This window comes from Pelophylax lessonae (genome assembly GCF_965119305.1).
Source record: "Pelophylax lessonae genome assembly, chromosome: 4".
NCBI classification, from domain to species: Eukaryota; Metazoa; Chordata; class Amphibia; order Anura; family Ranidae; genus Pelophylax; species Pelophylax lessonae.
The window spans coordinates 65,828,232-65,854,071 of NC_138771.1; the positions used below are offsets into that span (position 1 = coordinate 65,828,232).

Consider the following 25,840-nt stretch of genomic DNA (forward strand, 5'->3'; position numbering starts at 1 on the left):
CCCTCCTCTCTGGTGTCACAGATGTCCCCCCCCTCTTCTCCCCTCTGGTGTCACATGTGTCCCCCTCCTCTCCCCTCTGGTGCCACAGGTGTCCCCCTCCTCTCCCCTCTGGTGTTACAGGTGTCCCCCTCCTCTCCCCTCTGGTGTCACAGATGTCCCCCTCCTCTCCTCTCTGGTGTCATAGATGTCCCCCTCCTCTCCCCTCTGGTGTCACAGGTGTCCCCCTCCTGTCCCCCTCCTCTCCCCTCTGGTGTCACAGATGTCCCCCTCCTCTCCTCTCCTCTCTGGTGTCATAGATGTCCCCCTCCTCTCCCCTCTGGTGTTACAGGTGTCCCCCTCCTCTCCTCTCTGGTGTCACAGATGTCCCCCCTCCTCTCTGGTGTCACAGATGTCCCCCTCCCCTCTGGTGTCACAGATGTCCCCCCCCTCCTCTCCTCTCTGGTGTCACAGATGTCCCCCTCCCCTCTGGTGTCACAGGTGTCCCCCTTCTGCCCCCCTCCTCTCCCCTCTGGTGTCACAGGTGTCCCCCTTCTGCCCCCCTCCTCTCCCCTCTGGTGTCACAGATGTCCCCCTCCTCTCCCTTCTGGTGTCACAGATGTCCCCCCTTCTCTCCTCTCTGGTGTCACAGATGTCCCCCTCCTCTCTGGTGTCACAGATGTCCCCCCTCCTCCGCTCAGTACGGACAGCCATGTTTCCCTCCTCCCCGGGTGATGGTTTTTCTCCTACCCGCAGGTGCAGATCTCACAGATACACTTCCTCCTCATGGTGGGTAGTCCCGGGGTCTGTAGTCAGCGAGCTGCGGCGGTGCAGAGTGTCACGCAGTGCACAGGGCTCTGGTAACTAGGCAAGCAGGCTGTCTCCTAGCAACCCCCTTCGCGTCCTGTCAACCAGCGCGCTGTGTGCGTGGTGACGCAGGGAGCACGTCGAACCAGGAGTAGGCGCAGAGCTGAGTGACTTCCGTGCATGGGCTGCACATGCTGGCGGAGAAGAGCTGTCACTGGTGACGGTGAGTGATGAGCTGGGGATGGGGCTTTGTTTACATGGATCTGTATGAGAGGAGGAGGAACTTACAGGGAGGATAGAAGGGACCCAGTGCTGCTACTAGAATGATTCCTCCTCGCTACATGGTGTCACTGAGCTGGAGGACTGGGGTTGGCTGACTAACTTTATTTTTACAGAAAAAAAACCCAGAGAGAGTCCTGTATACAGCACTCCCCACTCTGCGATCAGTGCGCTGAGTGCGCAATCAGTGCGCAATCAGTGCGCGTTCAGTGTGCGATCAGTGCGCGTTTAGTGTGCGTTTCAGTGCGCGATCAGTGCGCGTTCAGTGCGCATTCAGTGTGCGATCAGTGCGCGTTCAGTGTGCGATCCAGTGCGCGTTCAGTGCGCGATCAGTGCGCGATCAGTGCGCGTTCAGTGTGCGATCAGTGCTCGTTCAGTGTGCGATCAGTGTGCGCTGAGTGCACGTTCAGTGTGCGTTCAGTGTACGATCAGTGTGCGATCAGTGTGCGCTGAGTACGCGTTCAGTGTGCGCTGAGTACGCGTTCAGTGTGCGTTCAGTGTACGATCAGTGTGCGCTGAGTACGCATTCAGTGTGCATGCAAAATGGACTCCATCAGAGACAGTTCTATATAAAATCAATTTCCATCATTACACATACTGTATATGAGGAGCATCATTCCACATACTGTATATGACCATAATCATTCCACATCAGACTTGTATAAAGTACTCGAAATTTCTACTTGAGTAAAAGTACAAGTGCTCGATCAAAAAGTGACTTGAGTAGAAGTGGAAGTGCTCGCAGAAAAAGTTACTTAAGTAGAAGTACTAAAGTATTCAACATTTTTTTTACTTAAGTATTGCAAGTAGTTTTTTCAAAAAATTTGCTACTTAAGTACTAAAAGTAAAAAGTACCAGTAGTTTTGAAAAAAAATTTCTACTCAAGTACTGAAAGTAGAAGTACAAGTACTGTATTATGTAGTTATTAAAGAAAGAAGTCAAAAGTTTGAACATCATATTGTTTTTATTATTTCAAATGATTTATTCAAATGATTAACCTGTGTTTGTCAGTAGTTTCTTGATGCACTTTAAGCGCTGTAGCACCATTTATTTGTTTGTTTCATATTTTCTTTTTATTGGAAAGATTTGGTATAGCAGCTTTTATTATACACAGCCTTTATTTTCGTATGCGCTGATTTACAAATGACATTATACACATTTTTTTGAACTTCATGAAACCTGCCATCTACTGTTCTGGCAGTGGTAATTTTTTTAAAAGTAACGAGTAACTAAGCAGCACAAAAAAAAAATACTTGAGTAGAAGTATTGAAATCATCGAAAAAATGTAGTGAAGTAAAAGTAGAAGTAGGAGAAAAAAATTCTACTCTAGGAAAGTACAGATACCGCATTTCGGTACTTAAGTACAGTACTTAAGTAGTTCTACTTAGTTACTATACATCTCTGTTCCACATACAGTATATGAAGGCCATCATTCCACATACTGTATATGACCATCATCATTCCACATAATGTATATAAAGGCCATCATTACACATGCTGTATATGACCTCCATCATTCCACATACTGTATATGACCATCATCATTACACATACTGTGTTCGACCATCATCATTACACATGCTGTATATGAAGGCCATCATTACACATACTGTATATGAGGACCATTATTACACATGCTGTATATGAAGGCCATGACTACACATACTGTATATGACCAATCTGTTATACAATACTGCGTACTTCCAGCCATATTTTTTTTTTAGGATGACATCATTCATAAGTAGATACCAATATTTTTGCAGAATGGCTCCTATCAGTGTGTGCTCTCTGGATTATCTTGTAATCACCATTATTGTACCCCCACCTTAGTTGGTTCCTTGCTTGTAAATAACAGGTCCGGGCTTGATTTTGACCTAGCTCTATTAAGACGGAACTTCACCTAAAAAGGGAAGTTCCACTTTATGTTCTCCTCTCCCCCCTCTTCCACTATTTGTATCTCTTTATTTTTTAGGAGTACCTTTGGTACCTAGTTTTGTCATGTGTCCCCCTCCCCCCCCCCCCCAACCTCTTGGGACACGTTACAGGTCCCAGGAGGCTGAGGGTCCATTCACAAAGCACAGCGCGACTTGTGCATGTGAAGCTGCGAGGAGTCACAGTCAGCTTCTCACAAGCAAACATGCTGGCGTTTGGATCCCCAGACCAGCGAAGAATTGGCCCAGGTAAGGACAGTGCTGGATCCCTGGACAGGTAAGTGTCCTATTATTAAAGATCAGCAGCTACAGTTTTTGCAGCTATTTACTTTTATTTTTTTTTTTTTTTTTTTTAAATGACTGAAATGCTACCAATAAGAAGCTTTAGAAGAGATCTCCCTGAAGAAGCAGATTAAATCTGCGGAACGTGTTGTACGGATGGCAGCCTAGTGATTACAATGCAACGTGCAACATTTTAAAGTGTTATTAAACCCACAACAGTAAAATCTGTCTATAGATGCAGAATAGCATGCTTGTTATACACACTGTGATTAATCCTCTGCATTGTGTAAAAAGGCTGTGTGATCCTGTATGCACAGATCCGCCCCCTCCTGCACATTCACTCTGGACAAGTCCAGATAAGACACAGTAAGTGTAGTTCAGCTGCACATTCTCAGTTTGGTCTCTATTGCTCAGAGATCATTTCCTGGTTTTAGCTGAGCTATTCAGGGCACATGATATTAACATCACACATTTGGGGGTGTAAACAGATCCTAAATGACAGCCCAGTCCCTCCTCTTCCTCCATGCCCAGTAACTTAAAAATAACACAGTGGGTGGGATGTCACATCTTAATTGATGGATGTTTTTTTTTTGTTTTTTTTCTTGGGAGGGTACATGCGATCAGCACAGGGCCAATCAGCACTGTTTAGACATGTTCAGACAGAGAATTACGGGTCTTGAAGCCTGATGGGACAATCGTGGGAGAAATGAAAACTCCTCCTACAATCTATCAGCATTGACTGATACTACCGTGTTTCCCTGAAAATATGCCTGGGTCTTACAGTGGGGATCGAAAGTTTGGGCACCCCAGGTAAAGATTTGTATTAATGTGCATAAAGAAGCCAAGGAAAGGTGGAAAAATCTCCAAAAGGCATCAAATTACAGATTAGACATTCTTATAATATGTCAACAAAAGTTAGATTTTATTTCCATCATTTACACTTTTAAAATAACAGAAAACAAAAAAATGGTGTCTGCAAAATTTTGGGCACCCTGCAGAGTTAATATCTTGTACTGCCCCCTTTGGCAAGTATCACAGCTTGTAAACGCTTTTTGTAGCCAGCCAAGAGTCTTTCAAATCTTGTTTGAGGTATCTTTGCCCATTCTTCCTTACAAAAGTCTTCCAGTCCTTTGAGATTTCTGGGCTGTCTCTTTTAAGGTCTATCCATAGATTTTCAATTATGTTGAGGTCAGGAGATTGTGAAGGCCATGGCTAAACCTTCAGTTTATGCCTCTTGATGTAATCCCCCGTGGATTTCGAGGTGTGTTCAGGATCATTCTCCATTTGTAGAAGCCATCCTCTCTTTAACTTCAGCTTTTTCACAGATGGCATCAAGTTACCATCCAAAATTTGCTGAAATTTTATTGAATCCATTTTTCCTTCTACTCGTGAGATGTTCCCTGTGCCACTGGCTGCAATACAAACCCAAGGCATGATTGATCCACCCCCATGCTTAACAGTTGGACAGAGGTTCTTTTCATTAAATTCTGTGCCCCGTCTTCTCCAAACGTACCTTTGCTCATTCCGGCCAAAAAGTTCAATTTTAACCTCATCGGTCCACAGAACTTGTTTCCAAAACACATCAGGCTTGTCTATATGTTCATTTGCAAAGTTCAAACGCTGATTTTTGTGGTGAGGACGTAGAAGAGGTTTTCTTCTGATGACTCTTCCATGAAGACCATATTTGTACAAGTATCTCTTTATAGTGGAATAGTGTACCACAACTCCAGTGTCTGCCAGATCTTTCTGGAGGGATCGTGCAGTCAAACGTGGATTTTGAATTGTTTTTCTCACAATCCTGCGAGCTGTTCTGTCTGATATTTTTCTTGGTCTTCCAGATCTTGCTTTAACTTCCACTGTTCCTGATGACTGCCATTTCTTAATTACATTCTGAACAGAGGATATTGACATCTGAAAACGCTTTGCTATCTTCTTATAGCCTTCTCCAGCTTTGTGAGCGTTAACTATTTTCAGTTTCAGTTTTCTAGATAACTGCTTAGAAGATCCCATGGTGCTGATTGTTGGGGCAAGGTCAGATGAGTCTGGACATTTAAAACCTTTGAGATTGACATCACCTGGTCTTCCCAGACGATGATTGAGAACAATCCATGACACTGGCAAAGGGGGCAGTGCATGCTATAAATTCTGCAGGGTGCCCAAACTTTTGCAGACGCCATTTTTTTGTTTTCTGTAATTTTGAAAGTGTCAATGATGGAAATAAAATCTAACTTTTGTTGACATATTATAAGAATGTCTAATCTGTAATTTGATGCCTTTTGGAGATTTTTCCATCTTTCCTTGGCTTCTTTATGCACATTAATACAAATTTTTACCTGGGATGCCCAAACTTTCGATCCCCACTGTACGTATATTAATTTTGGCACCAAAAGACACAGTAGGGCTTATATTCGGGGTAGGTCTTATCTGTAATGTGCTGTCTTCTCTCCCTCCCTCCCTGCCTGTCAGGAATCCCGTGTGAACCTAGTTTAGTGTTTCTAAAATCCTCGAGTCCACTTTACTAGTGTTTTATATAATGTCCAGTGTGTATTTCTGTTATAGAATAGTGTGAAATACCTTCGGTAGGTAATCTCCCGCTCTACTGTCCTTCTTCTCTCATAGCTGTCAGAGGGGATCTCAGCCCCTTCCCTCTGCAGTGTTCGGAGACGGTCACAGAACCCAGAATACCTTCATTACAGCACCGCTTGGCGCTCAGCTGATTTCCCGCTGCTGTCCTTCTCTTCTCCCCCGCTGACAGCTGGGGGTCAGGAAAGCGTCAAGCGGCGCTGTAACAAAGGTATTTCACACAATTCTAATCTAATACTCAGTGCTTCTGTGACCCTCTCTGAACACTGCAGAGGGGAGAGGCTGAGATCCCCCTCTGACAGCTATGAGAGGTGAAGGACAGCAGAGCGGGAGATCTGCTGAGCGGCAAGTGGCGCTGTAACACAGGTATTTCACACTATTTTATTACAGAAACACACACTGGACATTATATAAAACACTAATAGAGTGGATTCTAAGATTTTAGAAACACTAAACTATAGCTTATTTTCGGGGTAGGGCTTGTATTGCAGCCCTCCCCAAAAATAACAGTAGGACTTATTTTCAGGGAAGGTCTTATTTTCGGGGGAAACACAGTAGTCACAAGATTGCTCTGATTGCTATATACAGCTGATGAGAAAAGGTATTTAGCAGTTTATATTTACTAAAATAATTGCATTTCCATGTTCTTTGTACTGTGGGAGACCAGATATCGTGAATTCAGAGTCCTGGGTTTAGTAACACTTTAAATATGTAAATCTGGTCATTATATACAGTATGTGTAGTATTAAAGTGACCTATAAAAAAATGATGATGAAGTTAATATAACTATTTTTGACTGGTAGCTGTAAACTCGGATGGAAAGTAGAGATTGCACTGTGTATAAATACAGTTGTGGTAATGTATGAACCCATAACTTATTCGCACAGGTTTCTAAGGGCCATTTCACACTAATGCACTTTGGCGCACTCAAAAGCACCTTTATAGTGCATGAAAATGCTTCCCCTTTAAATCCCATGTAATTGTTTACATCAGTGCACAGTGTTTGCGTTGCGTTTTGAAAAGTCCTGCATGTAGCATTTTTGGTGCACTTTTCGCACATTCCATTGTAATTCAATGGATTGAGTCACGTGTCCAAGTTTTACAGGTGTATGGTGGGACTCAGGAATTCAGAAAGTGCACCAAAAATATGATGAAAATGCAATATGCATGTTTTTAAGCGCACCGGTGTGAAATGGCCCTTAGTCTACATCAGTGATTTAGGCTGGTTCAAATTGCAGCTGCTTGTTATGTCTGGTGGCCCCATTTACTATAAAAATAGGTGGCCGCAGGCATTAGCGACTGTCCATAATGTAGGTAATCGCTGGCTGCGCAGAGAGATGGGAATAACTGCGGTTTCTGGTGAACTCTCATTATAGTGAAAGGGGCCAGCTGCCACCCAGAGCCGCAGCAGGAATCAGTAGGTTCCTGTCGCTACAATTCGCACCGGCCTAAATCACCTTGAAACCTCTCCTTTTCTCCCTCACATAAATAGTTTGTCATGTGCACTACCGTATGCACACTACAAAACCACCTCTGCAGCCAACAAGACAGGATGACTACATTCCCACATACAGAGGGATCATAGAGAAGGAATGTACCCACCAGGAATAACAGGAAATCAGATGACAGCAGAGAAAAAAAATAAAAAATCTGGAGGGTGAGAGCAAAAAAAAATGCCCTTTTCTGAGTTAAGAATACATGTATACTGGAAAAGGATATTGTGACGTTGTTTACTGTCACTGAAAGTGAAAGACAGATAATTAATAGTTTTAATTGCTTCAGATGGGACAATAATATTTGTCAGCAATATCTTCATATAGAAATATGAACATTTAATCCCACTTTACACTGGGAGAGTTAGACTGTTGTAGACCATTGCCATGAAGTCTGTGACTCCTAAATAATGTGTGTATTACATATCCCTCAATGTCAGACAGGTTTTCCCTATTGTTTGTGTATTGAGAAAATGTGTTTTCCAGCTTCAATGTGAGAGAGACACATAGACTGTCATTGGTAGCCTTGTCCTATTGTTTGTGTATTGAGATGGAATGTGGAATGTGCCTGTCCTATTGTTAAATGTTAATGACCTCAGATTGTTCTGTCCAGGTGGCTAGATTAGTTTAGGCTAATTGTGTTCCTGTATACACTTTCATCTGCATATGATACTGTAATCAGGCAGAGGGGAGGGATTGTGTACACTGTATGGTAGTGACTTAGTGTAAAACTCTGTTTTTATTGGATTGTGAATTTCATGGCCTGTTCCCTACAAGGTCCACCTGGGTAGTAACCTTGTGGAGGAAACTGTATAAAAGAGCAGCTGTACCATTAAAGTTTGAGTTCTATTTCACCCTCAATCTAGAGTCCTGTCTCTCATTGGGGGAATCTGCTACAAGGGATTGCTATGCTCTTCATACTCCCTTGAATAATCACTAAGTTCTTGTAAGAGCTTGTTTCTGCTGCACTCTCTGGGGAATGGGAGGTTCACCCACTGGAATCTGGAGCCTTGTCGTAGGTCCAGGGTGGGTAGGAGACAGCGAGACCCCAACCAAGCTGCGACAATTTGTGGGGTCTGAGGTGGTTATGGTGTCTGGTGGAGTGCTTGGAGCTCTGGGGAAGCACTAGGAGCATCCGTCAACGGAGGTACCCAGTTAGGGTGCCGGTTGATCCGTTACAGATATATATATATATTTATTAAAACCTGAGTTTATGGTCACCCTAAATTCAATTAAAAAAAAAACATTCATTATTTGGCCTCATGCACAGTAAGCATTAAAAACGCTGGGCTTTTTTTTCCTGCCTCTAAACTCCTCTCCATGTTACCCTGTGTTTCTATGGACATTTTTGCTGCCAAGAGGAAAGGCGTTTAGAAGAGCCCCGTGTGCATGGGTCCTTTATCTTATGATACAGACAGTTGATATGTTAGGAACGTACAAATAACGAGGGGAAGGGTCCTTTCACACGGGCGATCAGCTTGGTAGATTCCGCTTTGCTCAGCGGAGCATTGCTCCGCTGATCCCCACTAAGCAGGCGGATGACAGGTCTGTCTCCACTCACTGTGCGGAGAGGAGTCGGACAGAGTCCTGCTCTCCCCTATCTTCCAGACGGATTGAAAATAGTTGGTGGACAGGATCGGATGAGATAGTGGCGGGTGTCAACGGACATGTCACGGTTGACATCCACTGTTCCATAGAGGCGAATGGCGGGTCTGCTCAGGTCTGCCTGAAAAACTGACAGGCAGACTTGATTGGAAAGCCCCTGTGAAAGGACCCGGAACTCTGCACTGGCCAGTAAGTTAAAACAATGGATAAAGTGGGGATGGATTAGAATCCCTGTCAGATTTTTTTTATTGCTGTCTCTGCCCCTGTTAGGGAGATTCCCTCTTTCTTTTTGTCCTGTTTATCATTAATATTAAAAGTGAAAGTAAGAGAAAATCCCAAATTTTGGGTTGTCCCAAGAAACGTAATACGGGGGAAGTCTTACTAGTCTTACTATGGGGACACTAGCTCTGGTGACCTGGTGGTACCCAAGAAATTCCCTTAATTTGCAGAAATTTCCTCTCCCTTCCTGTTTGGTTATGGGACGGGAAGTGAAAGTAAATCTCCGCAATGAAACAGAAATGGCGGGAAAAAAAAATCTGACGGGTTACAATCCCCCCTTACTCCAAAAAAAAAAAAAGTTTAGCCTTTAGTTCTACTTCATGACTAGATTTAAATGTGCATCTAAATCTGCTGCTCCACTGAAAAGCAATCTGCGTTCAAATAGTTTTTCAGAGGCAGTTGACAGGCGATGTGACAACACCTTACTGCCTGTTTTAACCCCATTTGTGAAGACAAACATGCCACACCCACGTGCATTGCATGTACTTGCAGAAAGTTTGTGGTGCTTCCCCTTTCGCTCAAATGGGTCTTGTTCGGTGGGCTTGATTTCTTTTGAGATAAATACTGCCAGAGTTACTTAAAGCATTTGTTACCTAAAAAAAAAAAAAAAAAAAAAAAAGGTTCCTGTTCCTTTAACCTTCCTAGTGGTCTGATTATGTGATTATGTCAGAATTTTTGATCTCAAAGCGGTACATTGTTCTGCATGGAATCTGTTGTTTTATATTTTAGGCATGTGATTCTTAGGAATACCTCACTTAAATCTGTTTAAACAAGAGTCTAGTAGACATCCCGGGTATGATAAAGTTTAAACATGAAATCATAAATTATAATATAATTTGTAATTTTTTTTCAATAATATAATCAAACTAAAAACACTGACATTTGTACAGACAAGGGGTGCAATATTACTAGTCACTGTAATAATGGTGTAGTAAACATCTCGGATATGAAAGATTTTGAAACCTGGGACTGCACAAAGTCCGACGTCACAATCGGGACAATAGAATCTGGTTTCCTTTCTTATTTTCCTTCCACTGTAATCTCTCTTCGAGCACCAAACCATATGCACATCCTTGTAGGTGCTGACTTTTTCTCAGTTGGTGGGATGTAGTCCATGAAGTGACGACCAGTCAGGTGTTCCGGGTTGACAATGCCAACAGCACGATGTCCAGATCTATTCCCAGCCATTGATGGTGTTTGGTGATTCAGAAAGATACGTTCGGCAACTTTCCAAATGAACTTCAAATAAATCACAGGCTTGTCACTCTTGTTTTTGAGCAGAATAATAGGTGTGGTGAGGTAAATGGCGCTGCCAAAGTGGTGTAATAGTGTAGTATGATTAGCAATACAATAAATAGTAAAATACAGTAATACACAAAAGCATACAACAATGTGTAAATGTAAAGTGCAGTTAGTGATGGTGAATAAAATAAAGTGCCAAGTGAGCAAATATAACTATATATATATATATATATATATATATATATAATCTCAGCCAATATAGAAGTGGGACAAAATAGATAAATAATAAAGTGAATCAACCAAAGTTGATAAATAGGTGAGTATGGTGTCTCCAGTGGAGATTGGGTATGGTGTGTCTATATGTGAAGTGAATAAATAAATATATATACAAGGGTAAAGTGAACAAGTGCAAATGGTCCTGGAAAAAAGTAAATGTTCTGCAACAGAAAACAGCAGAAAAAACAGTAAATAAGTCTAGAATATTGATAGGTGGTAAAAATAGTCCAAAACGTCCACGACAGTGACTAATAAAAATCCAGTAGATGAGTGATTCTTGGGGTGATCCAGGTGTGGGGTGCCAGGTGAGGAAATCAGTGCTCCCCTTCAATATCTCCCACACTCACCAGAAATTGTCACCCCTACAGGGGTAACCAGCGTGGTGTAAGCAATATTTGCCCTCAGCCAGGGATGATATACTGGTCACTTCGCTGGAGAATCCTGGATCATAACTCCCATGTAAATGGTGTATATAGAGTGGGGTATAGGGTAAAAGTAGCCTCATGTACAGATCAATCCATCAGATGTAAAATTATATCCGGGTCATAAACAGGAGAAAGAGCCTCATATAGTGAAGTACTGATGTTAAAAGTAGCCTTTATTACAAGTAAAAAATAGTACTCCCATTCGGTAACAGCTAAAACGAGCGATCAATGGCTTAGGAACCGCAAAATCCTCTCTAGCGGTGACTTCCAGGACGCTGTGCGTGTCAACCGCCGGATGTGCGTTCCAATGTTGCGGAAATGACGTACCTACACTCTACGCGTTTCGTCATCAGCAGCGTAGGTCACGCCGTCTCCGCAAGGTTAAAATAGTATGTGGTTACTAGGCAACCGGACGCGGCTCCGTAACTAGCGGATTAATGAGCCAATAAGGAAAATCTTTTGCGGACAGTCAGGTGTTGCTAGGCAGAATACATATATGCCATTAATGGGAAAGAATGTAGGCATTCCACAAGCATTGCTCAAGAAGATGTCTGAAGATCTTCTTATAGTATCTCTTTTGCTGTTTCCTCATTGCTGGGTAGAATGTCATTGCTTGGTCGCCTCAGTCGACACCTACCATGGTGTTGGTGTTGTTGTAGTCTATCACTATTTGTGGCTTCATGACTTCTTTCCCACCTTTTGATGCGTACCATAACAGTGGAGGTATTATATACTTCACTAATTAGGCACACGTCTTTCCTGTCCCGCCATCGTTTGCCTTTCTGCCAGGCAACCATTTCTCCTATCTTGAGCTTCTTTTTGCCAAACATTGGTGGCATGTCGCACCAGTTAGCCCTTAGGATTCCATAGGCATCGGTTTTGTTTTGCAGAAGAAACTCATAAAGTTCAGTAGATGTATAAAAGTTGTCAGTTACACAATAACCCTGATTTAGCAATGGCTCAATTAGTGAAAGAACAGAAGATGTTGCCGTTCTATATTTGCTGTATTTTTGATCGAATTTTATTCCTTTTCCAGTGTATATCACTGAATTCCAAATGTAGCATTCGCATAGCATGTAGGATTTTACACCAAATCGTGCCCTCTTTGATGCAATGTATTGCACCCAGCTGACCCTTCCCTTGTAGGCCATTAGACTTTCATCTATGCTGATGTCTCTTTCTGGCACATAGCTCTGTTGGAAGTTCTGTAGAATGATTATTTGATATACTTCCCAAATTTTCTTTAGCTTTGGTGCATTATGAGTCGTTTCATCAAATTCTTTATTGTTTTCGAAGTGGAGATATTTCATTAGGAGGGAGAATCTGTACTCTGACATGATTGGAGTGGCAAGTAATGTATTGGTTGTCCAATACCACTTCTGCAGGGGTTTCCCCGCCACTCCCTGAAGAATCATTAGGCCCAGAAATTTCCAAATGTAATTTTTGGTCACTGGTTCCCACTTTCTGCATCTTGAAAACTTCTGACGCGTAGCCACTTGTTGCTTTTTGTACCGGTTTGTCTGGGAATCTTGGGGGCGCTGCCTGATTGTACCGCAGTCAATAGAGCACCAAGTTCTCACATCGCTGAGCTCAGTCGCAGAATCGTCACTGTCGTCACTTTCAGTACCTGATGATGAATTTTCCCACAAATCACTATCGCTCAATTCTTCAAATAATTCCGATTCATTGTCGCTGTTTTCCAGTTCGCCTAGAAGCGCTTTCGAGCTAAAAGAACGCTTTTTGAATGTCATGGACGTTTACAATTTTCTAGGCACAAAGAACCGCAAAAGTACAGGCAGGGCACTGGAAAAGCCACTAGGTGAAAACCTGTGATAAAATGGCATGATACAAAGTTGTAATCCTAACAGATTACACTGTATCATGTTATTTGTTTTATTTTTTGAATTTCCCGCTGATTCCACTCCCCTGCATCGCGGCGCTCGCAGGGAAGGGAACTGGAAGACCGATGCCGGCATCACCCGGATCACACAGCGAGTACAGCAGGAGGATGGAGGGGGAGGACAGCGGGGGATCGTAGTGGAAGGTAAGTTTGATTTGTGGGGTAATCCCGAGTGTGGCTCGGGGATACCGCTTTTGGCACTGTATATTAACCCCGAGCCACACTCTGGAACACCTCCAGGGAGGTTAAAGCATGTTATACAGCACAGTGCTTGTGCTGTGTAATTTGGCCCTTTCTATCACCTGAAATACCTAGCTGATCCTGCCCGGTTCTGCCCTCCCCCCTGTAAACTGACCACGGTGTATCATATCTGCTGAGCACTGACACCGTGGACAGTTTATGTCCTCTGTCCTCCCCCCGCCTGTCTGCTCTGCCCCCGCCTTGCTGAAATTACATTTATTCTTTCATATAATCCTCTGTATCTCATTATGCTATGTGCTCCTGTCCCTGTTTTATTAAAAAAATGCTGTCTATATGTGATTTCAGAGCGCTGCTCGGCGCTCATGTGATCGGCGGGCTCTCTCCCCCTCTCGTCCTGATTTGACGTCAGCGGGGGAATCTTGGCCCTGCCCGCTGCAGCTGTCAGATCAAGAGGGGAGAGAAGCAGCCGGTCACGTGAGCGCTGATCGGTGCTTTGAAATCAGGTATAGACAGCATTTCCTTTATCGTACATCCCGGGGCACAGAGCAGCCATAATAATTACTATCTGGGTTATACAACACCTATAAGTGAATGGACACTGACAACTAAAAAGACAGGAAGTCACCCTCTATATAACCCCTCCCATACAGGAAGTACCTCGCCAGTGTCTTAGAGGTGATGGTCATCGTTGGAGAAGCTCTCCATATTTTAAGGTTATGCTACAGTCCTGGATAAGACCTTGCAGGTTCCAAGGGGATTGGCAATTGGATCCATTCAAAAGTGGAAGACTAAAAGGACGGTACCTGAGCCTCGGTAGAGAAATACTGCGAGGTATTGCCTGTAATGCGACCCTGGGATCTGGACCCTTGGTAAGACTGACTCCAAAGGCAATCCGACAGGGTGCCCTACAGGTCCAAGGGAGTTGCTCCAAGATTATAGGGGGACCCAGTCCTTGAAGGTCCACAAGTGACAGGACCCGGCATGATGGATGAAGATTCGGATTCTAGCTATATGCAGAGTCCTGCGGCAGGATTGGTAAGTTTACTTTAAATATGATGTACTGTTAGCTATGAAATTTAAAGCGGTAGTATACCACTTTTTGTGACTTTTAACTAGAAGAAAGCCTATAATAAGCCCTACCTGTAGGTACAATTAATATCTCCTAAACCTGCACGGTTTAGGAGATATTTGCACTGCATGCAGCCGCTGACGCGAGCGGCGCATGCGCTCTGAAGCTCCGGCGGACCTTCAGCGTTCCTTGCCGGGAAGTCCCGGAAAATGGCATCATCACGGCTCCGGCCACTCATTGCCGGAGCCGCCGAACCCAGAAGAGACGCCGAGTAATCATGTCAGCTCCCACAGCGTTGTCCGGGGGTCCGTGTCAGGGCTTCGTTCTAAGGTAAGTATTTCATAATGAGCTAGTATGCGATGCATACTAGCTCATTATGCCTTTGTCTTGCAGGTGTTTTTTTTTATTTTTATATATTTTTTTTTTTTTTTTAGTATACTACCGCTTTAACAGATACCAGGTGCCATGTTTTTATGTCTCCACTAGAGGGCAGTGATGTGTATTCAGCTGTGGTATGCATATCTTGGATCCCTCACATTTTTTCTGTACAAGCAAAACCCACTAAAGCCTGGCGCCTAGTGGATCTAATATATGTCTCCCGCGCATCCACTTACCCTCTGTGACTCAGATTTCAGGGAGCGCCTTCAGTGGGCATTCCCTGCCGTGCTTTAGGACTGCAGGGGCGCGCGCGCAAGTACGGCCCTATTTTTCCTGCACATGAAGCGGGGGGACGTGTCCGTGACGTATTGTGCGTGCATGTGGCAAGCGGACGTGCACGTAGCATGCCGCGCATGTGCAGTAAATGGTGCAGACAGCGTGGCACTTGAGGAGTGTTCCCGGTGGTGTGAGCTTCTGACAGAAGCTGGATGGGACACAGAGCAGCTGCAGCTGGGTGCGTGGGTCACTGTGGGTGGATGAATGCAGGCACTGACAGGTTCTTTTACAGTGGGGGAACTGTGCTGTGTATGTGATAAGCTGTTACAGCTTGACACAAGCTTTGAGTACACTAAAGTAGTACCTCAAGTTCTTGTCCGGAGCAATGTCGTCCCGGAAAAGGAGTGGGGGGTGGGGGCAAATGCGAAGATGACATTGGGTGGAGAACTAAAAAAAGACACTAAACAAAAAGATACAAAAGAAAAAAAGATATCCAAAAACAAGGGGGGGCCAGGGTGCTTGATTGGTTTAGAGCTAGTTTCATTTTAGCCTGGAACTCTACTGGAATCTCGCCCAATGCAACAGGGATTGACCGAGATTCAAACCATGTATGGGCAGGCTGAATGTACCCAAGTTGATCAATCAAGCTTGGGTACAACCAGCCTGTTGAATTTTACATGCGATTTATTGCTAGGTATATTGTTAATAATGTGGCGCTACTCCTGTATGTAATGTCCCAAAATGACTAGACAAAGCAGTCCTTTAGTGTCCACTTCAAACCAGTGTTAATTTCGTCGACTAAAACTGACTAAAACGTTTTTGTCGACTAAATTAACACAATTTTAGTCGACTAAAATACGACTAAAACTAAAACAATTCAGATGACTAAAATACAACTAAAAATAAAATGGCATTTTAGTCTTAAGACTAAAATACGACTAAAACTAAAATGGCATTTTAGTCAAAAGACTATAACTAAAACTAAATCGAAATTTGCTGCCAAAATTAACACTGGTGCATGCTCAAAGCTTAATACCATAAATAAAAACATATTAGATTTTTCACTCCAGAACCAGCAGTAGTATATAATGAGTTTGGAAATTGTAGAGAAATGCTTAAATAATGCATTACAAATTACAATTGAACTACACCCATTCGATTATAGATGACTAAAATGTGTTATAGTCGACTAAAATGTAGGACGTTTTAGTCGACTAAAATGTACTGGAGTTTTAGTCGACTAAATACGGCTAAAACTAAAACACTTGCAGAAGACTAAAATGGGACTAAAACTAAAATGCCATTTTAGTCCTAAGACTAAAACTAAATTGAAATTTGCTGCCAAAATTAACACTGCTTCAAACAGAAAAAGCTGGAAAGCTGTAGACCTGGAGAACCGCTACCAAACACACGGATCACACCGCCTCTTACCAAATGAAGATGACCTCCATTACAGAGATTCGATATGGCCAAATGTATAAAAGCAGAGAGCGATCCTCCTTCCAATATTGCAGGGCTCACAGATTCCACCGTGTACAAAATACATAAAATAGAGAGCAGGACACTTTCATAGCGCAGACTGCATGTAACTTTTAATAGCACACCAGATTAAGGACACTTACAAAATGAATGAATAAAACAAGCATCTTAGCTTTTAGTCGGTGTTCCCCTCCGTGTGCCGTGCTGTGTTCCGAAAACCGCCAAAAAGATGGGCGCTGCGTCTCCTCCGTACCGGCGTGCGTCACCGTGAGCGCCACCCGACACGTTTCGTCATCAACAGACGTCGTCTAGACGACCCCTAGACGATGTCTGTTGATGACGAGACGCGTCAGGCGGCGCTCACGGTGACGCACGCCGGTATGGAGGAGATGCAGCGGCCATCTTTTTGGCGGTTTTCGGGACACAGCACGGCACACGGAGGGGAACACCGACTAACAGCTAAGATGCTTGTTTTATTCATTCATTTTGTAAGTGTTCTTAATCTGGTGTGCTATTAAAAGTTACATGCAGTCTGCGCTATGAAAGTGTCCTGCTCTCTATTTTATGTATTTTGTACACGGTGGAATCTGTGAGCCCTGCAATATTGGAAGGAGGATGGCTCTCTGCTTTTATACATTTGGCCATATCGGATCTCTGTAATGGAGGTCATCTTCATTTGGTAAGAGGCGGTGTGATCCGTGTGTTTGGTAGCGGTTCTCCAGGTCTAAAGTTTTCCACCTTTTTCTGTTTGAAGTGGACACTAAAGGACTGCTTTGTCTAGTAATTTTGGGACATTACATATAGGAGTAGCGCCACATTATTAACAATATCTCTATGTGGATCTGTATAATAATCCAGATTTGTGTGGCTGCTTTCCGTTTTTAGATCAATTCATGCTTTAATTTATTGTGAGCGTTAGCGCAGCAATATTGTCATTTATTGGTTTATTGCTAGGGGCTATTTTTTCTCCTGGGGGGGGGGGGGGGGGATTTTTCTTTCCTGAAACCTGTGATCGCAGGAAAGAAAATTGCTATGGCTGGCTTTATCTACTTGTTTAGAAAAGAAACTCTGTTTGCCTGCCTGGAGTTTGCAAAAAAAAGCCATGTGTAAGCTCTAGTTTGATCTCTGATTGTAGCTTACGTATGGCTGACTGTCTCTCTTCTGCTTCCATGTAAAGGACTAAGGGTCCTTTCACACGGGCGGTCCGTTTTTCCTCCCATCCGTTTGCGGATGAAAAACCGACATAATGTATGTCTATGGGATGGCAGATGTTAGCGGATGACCATCCGCTGCCATCTGTTTTGTGTCCATTCCGTTCTGTTTTTTTGAGACGGAAGAGAACCCTGTTTTTCTTCCGTTTAAAAAAAATGGAACGGACGCAAAAATGGATGTCAGCGGTGTTATCCGCTAATGTCCGCAATTCCATAGACCTATATTATGTCCATTTTTCATCCGCAAATGGATGGATTAAAAACGGACATACCGAACGGACCCTACAAAAGTGTCATCCGTGTGTGTTAAAAAAAAAAAGTCACTGAGCGGAACAAAAAACGTAGCTGACCGTGTGAAAGGACCCTAAGGGGGAGATTTACTAAAACTGGTGCACAAAGAATCTGGTGCAGCTGTGCATGGTGGCCAATTAGCTTTTAACTTCAGCTTGTTCAGTTAAGCTTTGACAATAAAACCTGGAAGCTGATTGGTTTCTAAGTAGAACTGCACTCGATTTTGCACAGTCCAGCTTTAGTAAATCCCCCCCCCCCCCCCCCGTCCGCATCGATCGCTTCCATATTTCTATCCTGACACTTCCCTCTAATGTCATTTACAAAGCTTTTCTTATAGTTTACTATACCTGCGGTCTGTGGTTGGTGGGTGACCAAGGATTTGATTTGTCCTGGTTTGTTGGCACCGGAAAAGTCCCCGACTGTCAACATTGATCTGCTTTATTTTAAAAGGAAAAAAAAATTCTGCTTTTTAGAATATTTACTGTTTTAATTTCTGACCATCTGTTTATACATTTTAGAGATGAATAATTAAAATGCAAATAAATGTATTTTATTGTCAGAGTGTGTAAATTAGTCATGAGGGGATTTGCTGGGGTCTTTGCAGTGTTGTATGAAGCAGAGGCTTGTAGACTTAGTAGTAAGGGCCCTGGAGATGAATGTACAGTGTTGGCCACAGAAGCTGTTCATGTTTATCAGAATTTCCCAGAGGTTGAAACTGGTTATTTAAAATAAGAACAATGTTTTTCTGAAAGTCATGTATTTTAAAGTGGTTGTAAAGGTTTTTTTTTTTTTTCTTTTTACCTTCATGTATTCTGTGTAAGCAGCTCCCCCCCCCCCCCAATACTTACTGGAGCTCCATCGCGATCCAGTGCCTCAGCTCTCCGGGGCCTTTCCCTCTTCATTGGCTGAGACAGCAGCAGGAGTCCTTGGCTCCCGCTGCTGTGCATTACAGCCAGTGAGCCAATGAGGAGAGAGGGGCGGAGCTGAGCCACGGCTTTGTGTCTGAATGGACATGCAGCGCAACAGCTTGGGAGCTCTGGGAGCACTCAACAGTAAGAAGGGGCTAGGAGCGCTACTGGGGGGGACTCAAGAAGGGGAGGACGGGGGACCCCGAGAAGGGCCAGAGGGCTGCTCTGTGTAGAACCATTGCATAAAGCAGGTAAGGTATATTTTTTTTTTTTTTAAATTGTGCCTTTTAATTTCACTTCAAAGCTGAACTCCAGGGTTGATATTTTTTGCATACTTGCATTGAGTCAACTTGGCACAATGTAAGTATTTATATATACGGTAATACCTGATTCTCCTGTGTGGAAGCTCTAACTCGTTGTAGTATTCCAAGTTACTACAGTGATAGCTGCGATCTTCCGGCTGCTGTGCCAAGCGGCTGCAGTACTGAATAGTAACAACAGGGACTCTCATGCCTGGCACGGCTGGCATTCAGAGAATGCCTTAATGTATGCAAAGCATTTTCTGATTGGATGAGGTGGAGATTGTGATGTCACCACCCCACCTTTCCACATTGAACAGTCAGAGGATGCTTTCCATTCACAGAAAAACATGCAAGCTGTTCACTGAATGGCGAGCAACCGCTTGGAGATTGCGGCCATCGCTGTAGTTGTTTTGGGGGATTCTACAGTGATTCACGGCTTCCACAGAGGCCTGTCAGGTTTCGGAGATACATACTTTCATTGTGCCAAGCTTGTACCAACCCTGCACTAGGGTTCTAAAAAAATCTTCCGATGGGATAAGACAGGGGGCTTGTGGTGTACTCCGTTAAAGTGAAATATAAAAAGGGTCCACCCTCCTAAACCTGTATGGTGAATGCAATTATTTAACTCCCCATAATGTGACATCAGAGGAGGATGTGGTTGAAGACCTGGGGTGATCCAAAGACCTCTATGGGGACTTCTCAAGCGACCACCATGGAGAGAGCCATAACATGGTGATATTCAGCCTAATTAAAGGATAAGTTTGCCTTTAGTAACAAGGCTCAATATTCTGTGCTGCCTTCCAGGTGCTAGAAGTGACCTGACACTACATATGAAGCTAAAGAGAGAATGCTGCACTGTACATCAGTACCTTAGAGGGAATAAAATCCTAATAACTCTGAGTTGACTGTGTAATAGGCAGTCTTGGGGGTAACTAGTTATAAAGTAACTGATTACAGTAACTACATTACTTTTTTTGGTAACGAAGTAATGTAACTAGTTACAATACTAATATTTGTAACTACACTACTTTACTAGGCTATAGGAGGTAACTACACTACTTTACTAGGCTATAGGAACGCGCTTTCCTGCGTTACCCAAGCCGTGCGATACAATCGTTATTTCGAAGAATAGAGAGGGATGAAGTTTATGACTTTTTGTTGCACTTTGTTTTATTCTGTTTTTTCAGGTTTTGTTCTCATGTTTCCCAAAGCCTGCGTTTATACAGTAAATTCTATGCAGAAAGAGTGTCCTGTATCTTCTTCTACACCAGGCATGTTCAACCTGCGGCCCGGGGGCCGCATGCGGCCCGGAAACGCAGGCAATGCGGCCCACTGCCTCCTGACAATTATTTTTTTTGCTGGGGAGGAATGAAGTCGAGTCGGGGGCAGGGCCACAGTGGCAGCCTCGGAGGGGATCATCCACTAGTTGTGTAAAATTAGTGCTGGGGGGGCGCGGCAGCACGGGAAGGGTGCGGCTGCGTTTTATTACTTATATACTTTAACTAATAGTATATATTTTTTTATGCGGCCCAAGAAAATTTCTGTACACTCAATGTGGCCCAGGGAAGCCAAAAGGTTGGACACCCATGTTCTACACGGTCAATAAGAAAGAGGAAAGTAAAGTAATAAGTAGGGAAGTTACTTTTCAAATGCAGTAACTAGTAAAGTAATCTTGTTACAATTTACAGAAGTAACTAGTAACTGGTTACATTTTTTGAGTAACTACCCCAACACTGGTAATAGGAAAGGCTTGAAATTGTTATCTGGTACATTGCTTAGTGGTCATCAATACCCATATCAACTGACCCATAAGCCAAGCATTTTATACAGATAGTCAACCACTGTAGTAACTAGCCTTGGAACTGTAAGAGCACTGGGAGATAGAAGGGTAAAGCCGCTCAGGTGTGTGTTTCAGACCTGGTGCAGGTCGGATCCGTCATCCAGAAGCATAGGAAAATCCAAAATGTGAGACCGCACTCAGGCTGTTGTTTTGTTGAAATCAAAAATTTTCTTTATTCCTCAAATAAAATAGACAGACAGTGTACAGGCAGACATGTCAGGTTGACGCGTTTCACGACATTGCTAGTCGCTTACTCATAACCACTCATCAGATGGTTATGAGTAAGCGACTAGCAATATCGTGAAACGCGTCAACCTGACATGTCTGCCTGTACACTGTCTGTCTATTTTATTTGAGGAATAAAGAAAATTTTTGATTTCAACAAAACAGCCTGAGTGCGGTCTCACATTTTGGATTTTACTGTAAGAGCACTGGCATTGCTGTAGTAGCAAAAGTCCAGAAGAGGTTCTACCTCTTCCCCATTCCCTCCAAAGCTAAAAAAAATGTCTGTCATCTGTTACACTCCTATGCCACTGCGAGGTACACAGAGGAACAGTATGCAAAGTTGGGCAGCATTTCTAAGCACTGGTTTCCGTTGCCTTTGTTGACAGGAGATTGCACATTACCTTTTTTTTTTTTTTTTTTTCCCCCATAAGGGACCTAATTCATTTTTGTAGCAGTGTTTCCCAAACCAGTCCCCAAGTCAAAGCAGCAGTGCTTGTTTTGCTGGTGCCCTGACATATGCACAGATGGCATGATCAGTCATTCAGCAATTTGATTTGAACCTCTGTAGATATCCAAAGCAGAAGGACTCAAGAACACATTTGGGAAATGCTAATTTAGAGTCTCTATAGTGTTTAGTTCTACATTTTATTTCTCCCAGGTCCTCTGTATTAGTTGTAATTTCAGGAAGGTGTTTGTAGATAAAGTTTGGTTTGTGCCTTTGTTCTGGCAGCGAAGTCCAAGTAAAGCAGTCATTGTGATGTTGAAAACTTAAGTGTCCAGGCGCATATACCACCACCTAGCTGGGGAGGGTGCGCCTGCATAGGCCACTGCTATTCCGAACTCATAAACCGGTGAGATAAAAAAAAAGGAATACAAATGGAAACAAAAGCGCTGTATCATAGCAGAGCCATCAAACCAGCACCAGCAGAGCACTTTATGATCTGAAGAAGAGGCCATGCCCTGAAACATGTAGTCTGTAGCTGCTGGCTTGTGTTCTGTCCTACGCTCCTTTGGCTTCAGTGTGCCTGGGATCACCTACCAATTCCAGCGCTGCCCACAGTTCAAGGCCCAGCACCAACCCCTTCTGCCAGTTTGTGACATCCCTTTTGGGTGACGGACGCGGCTTCCCTCGTGGAGCGACAGTCATTCCCAGGCGCCCCACTCTCATCTGCGCTGATTACTCATGCGGCATCTACCTCCAGGTAACACAATTGGGTCAGCCATGCCGTTCATTGGATGGACCTTGTCCACTGTATGCCTTGGATTGTTCAAATAAATAGACATGTTTTTTTTTAATCATTCGAGATTGGTTTTATGGCTCTGCTATAGTACAGGCCCTTTTTCCCATTTGTGTTTTTTTTGTAATGTTGGCATCTTTAGTATGCCTGTTGCACATGTTTTAACATGCAACACGAAATAGAATTTGAACTGACAGTTAGGACACCAAGGTACTAGTATTCAGATCAACAATGGTTGCACTTGCATATTTCATAAACTAAAACCGCCTTGAATGCAGCCCCGTCTTGCTGAAGTTGTAGAACCGCTCATATCGTGGCCAGTGATGTCCAGTGGTTACTCAGCATAAAGTCTGAATCTTTCACAGCAGGATGACGAGCTAAAAGCCCCTTTCACATGGGCAGACTCGGTAGATCAGCAGGGGTTCTGTCCACTGATCAGAGCAGATCAGGCAGATGACAGGTCCGCGTCTACTCTTTGGGTGGCTCGGTGTAAATGTACTCCACCTGTCCTTTTACACAGACTGCTCTCTGCGATCCAATCCTGCTAGAAAGACGGGGGGGGGGGGGCAGGTCCCCTACCATTTTTTTATTTTATTTAGCAAACCAGATCGGATTGGAGGGAAGTCTGCTTACCCCCCCCCCCCCCCCGGTCCATAGGGGTGAATGGAAGGTCCAGTCAGGTGAAAGGGGCTGAAAGGAGGCAAACAATTCAGCTTCACACTGGGTTCCGCTGCACATCAGAGATGGCTATTGCTGTGCTTAAAGGAGAATTATACCCCAAACTCTTTTTGGCTGTACTATTGATCAGCGTAGTGCAGTTTGTTCTGCATTCCTGTGACCCATTTTCAGCTGATATCACTCAGCCAGTCCAGGCTTGGGAAAGATCCTGACTTTAGAGTTGGGATCCAACCATATGCTTAGACTGGCAGCTGGCTCAGCCTCTCAGCACACTGCTAGGAGCCTGAGCTAGCTGCTTCCGCTCCCGCTCCCTCCACAGCCTGGTGCTCCACTGAGCGCAGGAGGGGAGAGCAGAGAGCGGTGACTGATAGTCACCGCTCTCTGCTCAGAGCAGAGGAGAGAACTGAGTGATCAGTGGTGTCTGATCAGCGTTGTTTGATCGCTCAGATCTCGGGGTAGAGGCGGGAACAGCTGCAGATGGGATTGGTGCTGCGGCCATCTAGGTGAGTAGGATTTTTATTTTTCTGTATTCCCATTCTTTTCTTTTAATACTTTGATCATTAAAAGTTTAACTGTGCAAAGTGGTGTTTGTCTTTTGCTCAGATCCAGTGCATTTTTTGTGTGCATGGTGTAATCAGGGCCAGCTGCGAAGACTTTGCATCAGTTTTTACCTAAGACTTGGGACTATATTCAGATACTCCTCAATCATCATTTGCAACATTTTTTTGTCACACTGCTGGGGGGTCTTTCTTTTAGCTGGCACGTAGCACGGACAGTGTGACTTTTTTGTTAGTTGAGATGTGAATGAGAGCTTGTGTTGATGTTTGACATCAGTTTGAGATGCTTCTGAAATCATTCACAATTCATTTACAGGCACATTTGACCTTCTTTGAGTGTCTTTTGCATTCCCCTAGACTTGTATAGCAATGCAAAACCTGTTTTATGCAAATAAAAATTGACACAGATTAAAGCTGACTCAGACCTTATCAGCGTTCATATAATAATAATTAAGCTGTTTATGTGCTCTTGTTTTCAGGTCTGGCACAATGGGGCTTGTAAGCTTGGAAAAAATAATTGCACTACAGAAGAAGGCTCACAACATTCGGAATATCTGTATATTGGCCCATGTTGATCATGGTAAGTAGTTTCTTGGCTATGGCAAAAGCTACATTATTGGCTTTCTCACCAGTTATGCTTGCAATTTGAAATCTTTTGTAGAAATAAGTTAAGACTTTGACCAACCTATTCCCTACAATCTAGGGCTAGTCTTTTTTTGGTATTGATCAGTTGGCCTTTCTCTAAGAATGAAAGCATGAATATGTTCATATGCAAGTAGGATCAGAAAGGAATAATCAGACCCTTGGGTGATTAAAGTCTCAATTTCTCATATCATTTTTCAGAAGGAGGCCAATAATGGTTTCCCTGTATTTTTCTAATGACAAGTGATTGCAGCATTGAGGTTCTTATTTCTGTCTTCCCTGAGAACTATTGGCGCTTTTCCACTGCATGGAACCGAACGGTTCGGCTCGCTTTTGTGCTTTTCCACTGCTGGTACTGCATGGTATGGTGTAGGAACGGTTCGCTACGATACAGTACGGCAGCGCTTTTCCACTGCATGGAACCGAACGGTACGGCTCTCAAAAACAGTACCACCTCGATTGTGGTTCCAAGAGGTACCATACCCGGTACCATATCCCACAATCCTTTGCATGCAGTCACTACTAGCCACTGATTGGTCAGAGAATCATTGTTATCCCACCCACTTAACTTTAGTACTACTTTAGTGGAAAAGCAAACCGTACCGAACCGTTCCAACACCGTACCATGCGGTACCAGCAGTGAAAAAGCAAACCGGGCCAAGCAGGGACGAGTAGAGCCGAGCCGGTACTTGCAGTGGAAAAGTGCCATATGTATACATGTACCATGTATAAAGCTCAGTAGCACTCTCACAAAGTATCACTCATAATATGCATTTACTTAAAGGGTTAGTTCATCTTTTAATGACTTTTGCCAAAAACATCCTTATGCATTACGTCATCCTCAGTACAATAATATATAGTGTTCTAATTAGTAAAATAATGCTTGATAAAAGAAAAGGAATTGGCAGCACTCCAGGTTGAGTCAAAATCCAGATTTATTGACTGGACATCCAAATATGACAATCGTGACAAGGTAGACGTGTTTCACACACTGACTGTGTGCTTAATCATAATGATTAATTTCCTAATTTCCTATCAAAATGTCACTCTTTCTTGAAGCTCTATTTTTTGTGAGTGTGGAAGAGAGTGGATGGTTTATGTGGGGTCAGTAACTGAGAAAGTGCTGAAGACAGAAAAATTGGTATGGTTGACATCTATGGAAAGGCGGTCAGCAGTGGCAGCACACATTTCTCTTGGACCAGCTTTTCTTTGACGTTTTTGATGGTGGACTTTTGATCGTGAGGTTAAATGAGAAGTGTAGGATGCCTTAAAAAAAAAAAAAAAAAAAATACTCACCTAGGTGGATCCAGCATTGGTCCCCCTCCGGTCTTCAGGCTGTAGAGAGCTGGTGACTGCCAGTCACTGGCTCTCTGCTCTGCCCCCTCCCCATGCTTACTGGAGTTCTGGACTGGGGCGGGAGCGGCTGGCTCAGGCTCTCAGAGCCTGATTTAGCTGCCTGTCCAGGCA

General features: G+C 43.6%; 2 protein-coding genes across 2 annotated transcripts in view; one reads left to right on the forward strand and one right to left on the reverse strand.

Moving 5' to 3' along the window:
• Positions 1-841, reverse strand: part of SAXO2 (stabilizer of axonemal microtubules 2) — a 46,422-nt gene extending 45,581 nt beyond the window's left edge. Inside the window, exon 1 of the mRNA XM_082255885.1 lies at positions 727-841. Within this exon, the coding sequence (XP_082112011.1) occupies positions 727-764 (38 nt within the window). The 5' untranslated portion in view covers positions 765-841. The remainder of the gene's footprint in view (positions 1-726) is intronic.
• A 90-nt stretch (positions 842-931) lies between these two features.
• EFL1 (elongation factor like GTPase 1) overlaps positions 932-25,840 on the forward strand; it is a 669,975-nt gene continuing 645,066 nt past the window's right edge. The window contains exons 1-2 of the mRNA XM_082255636.1: positions 932-1,006; positions 24,211-24,311. Of these exons, the coding sequence (XP_082111762.1) occupies positions 24,221-24,311 (91 nt within the window). The 5' untranslated portion in view covers positions 932-1,006; positions 24,211-24,220. The remainder of the gene's footprint in view (positions 1,007-24,210; positions 24,312-25,840) is intronic.